Consider the following 12302-nt stretch of genomic DNA (forward strand, 5'->3'; position numbering starts at 1 on the left):
GTCGATCCGGGCAGGCTGAGAGACCTGCGCGTGCATCTGGAGACGCTGGCCAGTTGGCTGCGGTGCGTGTGCGCGCGCGCGCGCGCGCCCTCCCTCCTGTGCCTCCTGTTGCGATATAGGTTGCAAAGAAGGAAGGGGGGTTCAAATAACTTTCCCAGCAGGTGCAGAAGATTTGCATGCTCACTTATGCGAAAGCAACAGCCTAGTCGCTTCGGTATCCTGGGCCCTCTAAGCACGGGCTAAGCTTCTCTTTTGGTCCCTGTGTTGCCTGCCTGTTACTGCCGCTGCTGCTGCTGCTGCTAGTACCTTGCGTGGAGTGCTTTTACCCTCTCCCTTTCAGGATGGTAGACCTGGAGAATGAGGTTCCTCCGCTTCCTCCAAGATACAGGTTCCGGGATTTGCTACTGGGAGATCAGGGATGGCAGAACGATGATAGGTGAGTAGGCGAGGTGAAGCGTTTGTGCAAAGAAAGATACAGAAAGGGGAGGGGGAGCGATGATGCGTTTAATACGGGGTGTTCCTAGAAATAGGGAACGTGTGGCTCTATTTCTTCTATATTGCAATTGGTTGAGAAAGAATCTAATTCTGGAGTGTAGGAATAATACATCGAGGCACCTGACATTTGCACATCTCTTGTATAATATCCATAATATATATGCCTAAGGATTAATTTTGGTGATGTATTTCCTACCCTTTATTGGTCCCCTTGTTCCTCAGCCATTTACACACAAGGCATATGCTCCTTCCACATATTGGTATTTCTTGTCCATTCATACATGTGCTGTGGGTATTCATGTGCACAGAAGTATGTATGGCACGAATACACCTGAACAAATATGGTTTTGCCTATATAGCATGTATATATTATATTGCTACTAATATGGGTTTATGTAGTAAATGCATATAGTCCAGCAGTGAGTTAGCCCTCTTCTTACCCACTATTCTTTTTTATTTATCCAAGTGCCATATCCTCTTATACCTCACTTTTCTCTTGGGTGTTTCCTGCCTCTCCATATTTGGTTATGTCTGAAGACAGACTGATGCTCATCAGTCCTTTAATTCTTGGAGAAGACATCAATATCAGTTAACTTTCCTGTTTGAAAGAAAAGGTTAATCTGCTAGTAATGATTGTCACCCTGTCTTGTAGGCTTTCTGAAATACACGACCTTGCTAAGCATGCTGCTTCTGCGTCACGTGTCCCTTCCCTGAGAAAAATAATGGACATTTATATAAGTAGTGCATTTCTACAAAATAAGAGTCCGTTTTAGAAACCTCTCTTAAGCATGTTTGCATTCTCTTATTAGGCTCTGGTGATCTTCCAACCAGAGGCTGGGAATAAATATGGAGAAATTACATCTACTTAGCTTTATTAGTGCTGAAGCATCAGGTCTTCCCTGACCATTCACTGGGACCATTGGACAGTTTTCCTACAGTTGCCTGGTGGAGCTAAATAATGTCCATCAACATTTTCGTCCATTTTGCTATTTTTGTATATTAATTAGGCTAAAATTCTGTGCTATGGCTGAATCTTTTTTATTGCTAAAAGCTGGAGGTCATAATTGCTTGAATGTATGGGCAGTTTAATGTATTTTCCTTGAAATAAACATTGGTTCCTTTTTGCTTCAAGCAAAATAGATAAGGAACTGTTCTAAATTCACTCAGTGTGCTGCTAGGTTTAAACACCTGCAACCTTTTACCTTGCCTCCTATTTTATTTTAATAATTTATATAATTTCTACCTTTTATAATATATTTTAATATATTTGTACATTACCCATATAACATAAAATAACCACATACACATTTACTAGAAATAATGCTTATTGCATTAAGTGCAGCTTATTCCAGGGTAAGCATGTAAAGGGTTGCATCTTAGGGAAAATTGATATTATATTCATCATCATCTGTAGAATATCAGTGTAGTAGTGACAGGTAGCCAATGTTGTGAGGTGGTTCTTCTGGCCTTCCTCAGTTTTTGACTTCAGGAAAATCATAATTATGTCAGAGTTTTTTTTCTGAATGTGTTGGTTATTGCACATTACTAGGAAAGAAACTGGTATGCTAGGCCATTCAAAGCAAATTACAGAGCTGAAAGGATGGTTCTGTAACATCTCATGAAGATTAATGTTTGAGTGACATGATGTGGCCCTACGATATGCTCTTTTCTCCTATATTCCTCATAATACCTTGAAGAACACCATCAGTGCCTTTTCACTGTTTGCAGGAGTCCAGACTGCCTCATGTCATGAAGAAGGATCCAAATTAACACTCACTGTGTTGAATGCCTCAACCCCTTGAGCAAGAGTTGTTATTATGAGATGGGCGGTAAAGAAATATGACAAATAAATAAATAAGTGTGACAAGTCCCAGTTTTCTTCCTTGCTTTGAAGTTGGAGGTGGCCTCTGAGCACCTTTTAGGTCTAAGCTTTGGGCAAAGAGTTGTTCCTTCACTTCTACAGAATTCTGGTAACCATTTTTCATTTTTTAAAAGTTATTTAAATTTAGAAAAAAATGCAAAATATAAGCCCAACTTTAAAAGAATGATAGGAACCAGAAAAAGAGAAGGGAAAAAAAATCCAAGAGTCTAAAAAAAAAAATCTACCTTATACTTTAAATTTATCAAGTCACTGGTTTACTAATACCACATGGTATTAGATTATAATCAAATACAAAACATTATTGTAAAATATCATACAATCTCTGCCAAAATAGTACATGTTGCTTCTAGTAGAGGATATTGCTTTTTCCAAGACAGGTAAGTTACACATTTCCGAAAGCTATCCTTAACCTCTGTAATAATATCATTTTTTCATTTTCTCAATATAATACTTTTAACCACCCCCATGCACGATAGAACCATATTTCCTGATATGCAGTCAGATTCCAAAGCTTTGGTATATAATTCAGGATCACATCAACATCTTTAACATTTAAAGGATTTCCCATGAATTTATTTATATACTTTAAAATACCATACCAAAAAGTACCAACTGGTCACAGGACCATATCATGTAGGCCAATGAACCCTCATTTTTTAATACCTCTAACTAAGAACATCTGATGTCCATCCTTTCAAGAATTCTGTTAACCATACATGTAGGATTGGTTATCAAATCCAAGTACAAAATTTGACCCTTGTGTCACTCATTGGTTGAATTCATGCACTGCACTGTGGTTTATTAAAAAGAAAGATGGTTAAGCATGGTTAAACTTAGCCGCGTGAACCAAAGGGTTATATCAGACACTGAATTTTCTGAGGAAGAGGAACAGATGAGATATATAACTACACAAACTCCATGTCTCTTAATTTCCTTTTGTGTATTGAAATATGAGTCGTGAAGTGATAAAAAGCAAATTGCTTGCTATTAAACAGAAGAATGCTAAGGGAAGCCACTTTGTTTGTTTTCCCAATTTTGATGTTTTATGGTGAGCAAGCCACTTGAATTACAAAAAGTGTACAGATGATTCTGGCTGCATCATTCAAAGTGAGTACTGGAAAGTGAGAATGGTATAAAAACAGTGTTAAGGAGCTTTTATTGATGTTCATCCTATTTAAATTATGATATATTACTGTTAGCAACACATTATCCAGTGCTCTGATAGATGTATTAGGTGCTTTCTTTTTTTATAGTAGTTTTATTAAAAATTACAATTAAAATGATGAAAACTAATACAAACTAAAAAAAAAAGAAAAAATAGAAAGTGCAGAAAATTTTAAAAAATGGAAAGAAAAATAGAAAAAGAAAAAAATAAGAATATAGTAAAGAAAATGAAAAGAAATATATAAAAAAATGACTTCCCTCTTCATCACAACAAATATAAACAATTTTAGTAACTTAGCACCTTCTCTTAAGATACAATAAATGATCTCTTCTTTCCATATCCCATCTCTTATCATAAAGCCTCATCATTTAGTTCTGATTAGCAAAAGTCCATTAAGGATTACCAGAGCTAAAACATATCTAGTTTAACCCTAACCAACTTTATATTCCTTCCTTTCACTTTTAACAATCTTGATTTTTAGTTGCTTCAAATAATGTCCTAGACCTTGATTTCTTTTCATTTTGTCCCTTCTCGCAAAATTTTTCAGAGGTTTAACAAGCCTGTTTTGTAAGTCCAATATAGGAAAATTATCCTCCTGGTTTGTTATTTGTATATCCCTTTTAATTATTAAGACATCAGCTGGCTTCTTTTGTATGTCTAATGTAACATCTTTTTCATATCATTCTTGTAGCCTGTCATTTTTAAATCTACTTTCAGATCAGTCTCAGTTTTGTCCAGGAAAAGTTATTTGTCATCCATAGCATCTCTTAAACACAGTCTGTCTATAGAGACGGACACTCTTAAAATTAACTTCTGGGTCCATTGTTCAAAAATATCCTTCAGTATGTCCAATGTTAAAATATTTTGCTGCATTCTGTATTAGTAAGTCATATTTAAGTGTTGTTCTTTTTTAATTATAATCTTCTCTCTAGTGTCCAACCCTCAAAGTCTCATCCTATCATTTTTTTTTTTTGAAGAGAATTCAAAACAAAAGCATTTTCCCATGGGAAAGATTCTTATAATTAATTCCAAAATCTTATTTCAAATCCATCTGTTTGTAACTTTCCAAAATCAACGTTCGAATTATCCTTTTGCTGTTTATTATTTATTAATATATATTTTTAAGTCCTTAAACTTGTATTTAAAACTTTTTTTGCTAAGGATTGAAGGAAACTTACCTGGTGCTGTAAAAGGTTCCTAATAGCTGAAAAGCAGTTAACAAGCAATTTCCCAAAGTTATTAGAAAAGGAAGTATGCAAACCCAGTGTTCTTTTTGAACGCGCCAACCGAAGTTTCAGCAAGATGGCTATTCCTTCATCTCCCAGAACTCTAAACCTGCCAGAGACCGTTGTCTTGTGGTCTCCTCACGAGGAGCAGCTGTCTGGAGCACTGGTGGGTGATCTCAAGTCCTCTCCGTGTCCGGAGAGGAGTTATCAAAGAGCCGGTCTATTCACCAGCTCTTCATTCTGCCACGGTCATCAGCTATGCTTTTAGTGGAGCCTTCTTCAGTTTTCCATTTCTTCCCTGGAATGATTTATTAGGTGCTTTCAGTCAAGTAATTTCTCAGTAGCCAACACCCTTTACAAAAATCAAAGTTGTATGTTATATAAAACTGAAGTATTCAGTTTGGTCATGTTTCCTGTTACTTACGTGAACTTAATTAAATACTAGACAACCCATGACCGGTTGGGTCATCCTTTCAGAGATATTTCCTTACCTAAACAAAGAAACAGAATGACCATGGGTGGGCAAAAAAGCAGTAAGAATGGGAGCGACTTCCAACTTCCTGCCAGCTTCCCCATTAATTTTGCTTGTGGGAAGCTGGCAGGGAACATTGGAAATCACTCCTCCTCCTTGGCTGACCTGTGGAACTGCCTGCCACTTTGCTGGGGGAAGGGGGAACAAAGGGAGTCATGGACTGAGAAAAACTGTACCCCTGCTCCCTATCCCACCAGCAGGCATCTGAGTCACTCCCTCGTCCTTTCCTTGCCACCCACTGCCGTTAAGAGATTTCGAATTTCAGCTTCGGTTTCAAGCAGCCAATTGCTGCTTGCCCGTTGGGCCTTGCCACCAACCAGAGAGAGGTGGGAAAGAGGGTGGGGATATACCTCTCCCAACTTCCCTTGTGCCATGCAACCTATGGGTTTCTGTGAAGTGTATTCGGAAGGTGTGGTGACCCAGAAGTGGCCACAATTTTGCCAAATTTCAATCCCACAGGAGTAAAGAGTCCCAGATTTTGGACCCAATCTTTAAGTTAGCCCATTTGAGGTAAATGATTCAAAAATTGTTGCCCTATGATGCACCATTTTGCCTAATTGAAGGTTATAAACAGACAAACACAGAAAGTTTTATTTATTTTATCAAATTTATATGCCCATCTCACTATATAAGTATTTAGCAGTATATAGATAGTTTTGAACTAACTATTACATTCAGGTCGAGGATCTTCATATGATTGTGTTTCTCTGAAGATCTTGTTTCAGGCAAAATGCGAGTTCATTATTTTTCTTCTAATAAAATGAGTGTGAGATAACAACCAGATAATGGATCTGAACTCAGTAAATGGCTATGAGAATATATTTTATACATCTGTTTGCTCACTGGCTGGATTCACATAAAATGCCAAGTTACAACATGCTTTGTTTGGTTTGGCATGATATGTGAAACTACCCATCATGGAATAGTGATATGCCACTGACAGACCATGATGACTTCAGCAAACCATGGTTAAAGCCTGGTTTAATATCCATGAATCTGGTTACTCTAATGCTTTTTCTGCTGTGTGCCTTTTCTTGAACCTTAAAGCCAACCAGTCCATGTATTCTAAAGGAGGGCAGTTGGTAGCCCCTGCCCTTAAAATATTCCAGGGCAACTTGAAAGCCCAGATGTTGTATGGGGCTGAGATCTGGGGTGGGATGAGAAGGTTATTGCCCAATTGGAAGTAATCCAAAGCAACTTCATTAGGAAGAGCTTGGGCAAGAGCACCCTTGCTGCTTATTTAAGGATGGAAGTAGGGCTACCTTCCATTTGGCATTAGAATACATCTTGCATTGTTGGGTCATTATAAGAAACTAGAAATCAGTCAAAGCAAATATTTGTAGCTCAGGGTTGAACCGTGGAGTCCTTGGTGCTCTCTGAGCCCTGTTGTTTTCTTGCAGACGTTTCATTGCCACACCAGGCAACATCCTCAGTGCACTCAGTGGCACTGATGATGTTGCCTGGTCTGGCAATGAAACGTCTGCAAGAAAACAACAGGGCTCAGAGAGCACCAAGGACTCCACAGACTAAAAATCCTTCAGTAATCCCACCTTGCCAAATGCTGTTTTCTCCATTACACAGTTGGGAATCAATGGACCAAATTTTTGTCATCCATCCTACAAATGTATTCCTTACCACCTTTGGGAGAACTTTGGTCTTGGAACAGAGAAAGTATTAGAGATAAGCTTTTTGGAAGGGATTCCAATAAAGAAGCCACTGCAGTACTATAATCCAAATTTTCATCTTGGTACCATAACTATAAAAAACATAGAAGCCTCTCCCAGTACCTGCCTAACATTACCAGTGCCTCACTGAGAAGGGTTTTTGCATCCCTTCATCTGCAGACCATGCCCTCCACATATCTCGAAGGGAGATTTTGCAAATGCCCCGCTGAGCAACATTTCTGTCCTTGTGATGTTGGTTAAATGGAGGATGTTATTCATTACATCCTCCACTGCCACATTTACAATCAGATTACAGCCAAATTATTGATGGTAGATGAACTTTAGGGCTTGGGCCTTGAACAGTTGAACTATCTTCTTGCAGACATGTTTCCAGCTGTTGGCAACAGGTTCCCACTTTTGCTCTGCCGTTATTTAAACTTAGAAAGAAATACTTAAGTTCTTAGTTGTAGCTCTGGCTTTATCTTGTTTTAACCTTCCATCTAATACTCTTTTTATTACTTCATTTTACAATCTTTCTATCCTACTGTTGTTTTATTGTATTTTATGGTACGTTATATGTTATGACCTGTGGTAACAACAATGAACTTACTTACTTACTAGTCCATCCAGTTAAACTTCTCACTGCCAGCTGCTTTCCATGCTATTATTTCACTAAATTAGGTATGTGATTTGTTTTAGCTAAAAATACAAGGTTATGTACTCCCCAAAATGCATTTGCAAACCTCTTGGCCCCATAACATACGGAGACTCCCATTGTGATTTTAAATTACTTCTACACGTTTTGTACTTTTTCTTTCAATAATACATATGTAATGATTGCCTATTCAAAATCACTATCAGACTCGCAAGGCTTTCATGGATATCTGATTTAATAATGAATAGTATGCAGGATCACAAACAAAGCTGAGAATAGTAAAAGCGCGGGATGTCTTCCAATAAATCCCCAAGCAACTCCCAATCCCTCCCCCCAAAGTCAGTACAATTCCATGCCCCAGGTGCCCCTAACGGTTCCTGCCAGTCTGCGGGAAACGTCCTTGACAAGGCAAGATAACCCAAACATGCATTCCTCATTCTTCACTCCTCGCATTGCAGCCTGGCACAAGGAACAGGAGCAGCCCCCTCCTGTACAGCGACCCATGTCAGCCCCATGGCATGGGAACCCGTTACGATGTTTTCCAGGAACATTGGAACAGGGACCATGACAACATACCTTACAAAATGAAATTAGGGGATTCGGTTCTTCATCTTACCTTTAATATTGCTGATCACCACACAGAATTTTGGAGAGAGGTGAAGGACTTTCCCATAAACTATGGAACCTGATTCTCCACCTCGGCAGCTAATAACATGCTGTTAGCAGCATACCCTAAATGAAAGTTCGTGTGGAAGTTTATGTATGCATCTCGGGCTTCTGAAGAAGGAATCTGTGTTTTTTGTTGCTGAGAACTGAGAGCAGAACTGGAGGAGCATAGAAGGTACAATACGTTTTCTGAGTTGAAGAGCATGCTCAGAAAATTTTCCGAAAAGAACACCAACACACCTATTGCCTCGTTGAACTATTATGGCTGGTATTATGTTTACGGAAATGTTTGTCTTCTTTAGCTTGAAATACCTAGAGGGGTTGATAATGTAACAATATGGTCCTCCAATCAATAAAAGAAACCAAAGAGAGAGGGGAATTGCATAAAGCTGCAGTCAGCTGGAATTGCCAGTTAAGTTGAGATTGAAAGATTTCTTCGTGGATCTGAATTGCAAAAGGCTGAGCCAATTAGGAAATAACTTTTTGTTTTTGCTGTGATATTGCCACTTATGTGGATGACTGGTGTGTACTTATTTTCATAGAAACATGATTGCTTTTAGGGAAAATTTGGTAACATTGCCATAGAAACTGTCAGCCCTCACTGATAAGAAATTTTTCTTCATTAAATATTTCCTAACATTGTAGTCCCTTGGGAAGCAGATAGCTCAGCTATAGAGTGATGTCCAACATTGATTAATGGTAAGTCACAAGTGTGTCACTTGTGACGCCTTTCTGTACTTTTCCTAAAGGGTTATATGAACACATGGATAGAGACTTGCCTCTGCCTCTCTTAAGAGAAAGCACTATTTACATTCACCCTCTTGTTCATGTTTTGTTACTATTTCTCCTTTCATAGCTGTCCCTGTTTTATTAAGTGCCATGCATGTTAATGATTCTAAATTAACAATTAATTGACATCCCTCTACTTCCTAACATTTTTCTTTCAGTGCTTAGGTGATTCATAGCTTGTCCATTTTATGAAGGGAACAGGGTTTGGAGATCTGATCACCCTTGTGCCGCCGGTGCTGGTCCCATTCAAGTTTTAGAAGAGGTTGGTTGTAGCTCAGGCTTTGCAGTTTGTACATTTATATAGATGGGGTTGATATTGAAATTCTCTAGGACAACCTGGCTTGTGTTTTTGTTGGAACGTTTTTCCCCTTCTTCCTTCCACTTCTAATAATAAAAGACAATTAAATTGTTAAGGGGGGGGGGCAACTCCTGGAGGTAATTTTATTAGTGTGCTTGTGACTTTGGCCTCAGTACAACATGACATTTTGTGTGGGGATGTGGTGGGAGCAGCTTCCTGGAACATTACAGTTGAAGTGAACGGGCCATGGGTGACAGAAATCAAGTGGGGTTCAGTGGAATTTGGGGTAACATTTGCAGTTCTCTTGTCTTCTGCAGTGCTGTTTCTGTAATGCAATGTGCAAAAACAGCCTGCTGATGGGGTCTTCTCTGGCTGGAGTCTTGGAAGATGACATCGGCTGGGGAGAATCCAGAGCGGGATAAAGGCAGCTGGCTGCACTAGGCGGTTGGCTGCACTAGGCAGTAGGGTAGCAGAAGCTGTGGAGAGCAGCAAAGTGGGGATAGATTGTCTATTATCTATCTATCTGTCTGTCTGTCTAATTTGTCCCCGCCCATCTCTTCCTGTCAGGGGACTCTGGGCGGTTTAAAACAATCGATTAAAAACAACAACCATAAAATACACAGTATAAAAATACAATAATAAATAATATAAATAAAGGTAAAAATAAAGAATCCAGGTGGCGAAGAATCTCAAACAGTCCAAGTATGGGAGGAGTGGTCTATATCAACCATCCCCATGTAACTCTATTCCCCTCTCCACCCCAAGCGAGGCAGCAGAACCAGGTCTTCAGACTCTGCCGAAAGGCCAGGAGCGATGGGGCCAATCTCACCTCCGGGGACAACATGTTCCACAGGGCAGGAGCTACTGCAGAGAAAGCCCGCTTCCTGGACCCCGCCAGATCAAATTCTCTTACAGACGGGGTCCGCAGCATGCCGTCTCTGAACGATTGGGTGGGACGGGTTGATGTAATGGGGAAGAGGCGGTCCCTCAGGTAACCTGGCCCCATGCCATGTAGGGCTTTAAAGGTAATAACCAACACCTTGAATTGGACCCGGAAGCAAACTGGTATCCAATGCAGCTTGCGCAGCAGTGGTGTTACATGTGCCCTTCTGGGGGCACCAAAAACAGCTCGCGCAGCTGCATTCTGGACCAGCTGGAGCTTCCAGATACTTTTCAAGTGTAGCCCCATGTAGAGAGCATTGCAATAATCTATATGAGAGATAACAAGGGTATGAGTGACTGTTTGAAGGGCTTCCCAGTCCAGGAAGGGGCGTAACTGGTGCACAGCATGTAGCTGCACAAAGGCTCTCATGGCCACGGCTGCCACCTGCTCTTTGAGCAGGAGCCATGAGTCCAGGAGGACCCCCAAGTTACGCACCGGGTCTGTCTGGGGCAGTGCAACCCCATCCAGAACCAGAGATGTTAATGTCCCGGATACAGAAGAACCATTAACCCACAGCCACTCGGCCTTACCAGGGTTCAATTGAAGCCTGTTGTTCCCCATCCAGGCCCCCACAGCCCCCAGACACTCGGAGAGGGTAGTCATGGCATCACTTACTTCACCCAGGATGGAGATGTATAATTGAATATCATCAGCATACTGATGATACCTCATCCCATGGTGATGGATGATCTCACCCAGTGGTTTCATGTAAATGTTGAATAAGAGAGGGGAGAGAACCAAACCCTGCAGCACCCCACAGAGGAGGGGTTGAGGGTTGGATCTTTCGCTCCCTATCACCACCAATTGGGACTGGCCCTGGAGGAAGGAGGTGAACCAGCGCAAAACTACGCCACCCACCCCCAACTCCCTGAGCCGCCCCAAAAGGATACCATGGTCGATGGAATCAAAAGCCACTGAGAGATCAAGGAGAGCGAGGATGGATGCACTGCCTCCATCCCGCTCCCACCAGAGATCATCCATAAGTGGAACCAATGCCGTTTCCATCCCATAACCAGGCCTGAAACCTGACTGAAAGGGGTATAGATAATCCGTTTCCTCCAGGACACTCTGGAGATGCAAAGCCACCACTTTCTCAACACCTTCCCCAAAAAGGGGAGGTGGGAGACTGGATGAAAATTGTCCAGAACAGTAGGGTCCAGTGATGGCTTCTTGAAGAGGGGGTGCACCAATGCTTCTTTAAAGGTCGCCGGAAACACCCCCTCTCCCAAGGATGTATTAACCATCGCATGGACCCAACATGTCACCTCCCGGGCTGCTTTTACTAGCCAGGAGGGGCACAGGTCTAGATGGCATGTGGTGGCATTTACTGTCCGTAGGATCCTGTCCACTTCCTCAGGTCCAACAGGATCAAACTGCTCCCAGATAACTGGGTAAGCCCATTCCCCTGATATCTCTCCAGACCAAGCCTCACACCTGGAGTCCAACTTGGAGCAGATCCGAGCGATTTTGTCCTGCAGATGCTCAGCAAATTCCTCTGCATGGCCCTGTAGGTGGGTCACTGAGCCCACCTTCCCCAAAAGGGATCGAGTGATCTTAAACAGGGCCGTTGGGCGGCATTCTGTGCAATAAAAGTGGAGAAGTAATGATGTTTTGCCATTTTTATCGCCACAAGGTAGGCCTTAATAGCGGCTCTTACCTGTGTTTGGTCGAATTCAGTCTTTGTCTTCCTCCAGCGGCGCTCTAGGCGTCTCTTAACCCTCTTCAGAACCCTCAACTCCTCTGTAAACCGGGGAATGCCGGGTTTGATGGGACAAGAGAGGCTGCACAGGCACAATCCTGTCCAAGGCCCCGGCCGCCTCCCTATTCCAGGCTGCAGCTAGGGCCTCCGCTGGCCCATGCAGCAGATCACCAGGTATAACCCCCACTTCCCTCTGAAACCCTACCGGGTCCATCAGTCACCGGGGGTGGACCAATCGAATGGATCCTGCCTCCCTGTGGAGAGGGGTGGCATAAGAGAATCTCAGGG

The 12302-nt window shown here is 41.6% G+C and overlaps 1 protein-coding gene across 1 annotated transcript in view; it reads left to right on the forward strand.

The window, feature by feature from the left end:
- Positions 1-338: 338 nt before the first annotated feature.
- KCNT2 (potassium sodium-activated channel subfamily T member 2) overlaps positions 339-12302 on the forward strand; it is a 240259-nt gene continuing 228295 nt past the window's right edge. Inside the window, exon 1 of the mRNA XM_063298399.1 lies at positions 339-436. Coding sequence (XP_063154469.1) covers positions 342-436 — 95 coding nt within the window. The 5' untranslated portion in view covers positions 339-341. The remainder of the gene's footprint in view (positions 437-12302) is intronic.

The sequence above is a fragment of the Candoia aspera genome, chromosome 3 (assembly GCF_035149785.1).
Source record: "Candoia aspera isolate rCanAsp1 chromosome 3, rCanAsp1.hap2, whole genome shotgun sequence".
NCBI classification, from domain to species: domain Eukaryota; kingdom Metazoa; phylum Chordata; class Lepidosauria; order Squamata; family Boidae; genus Candoia; species Candoia aspera.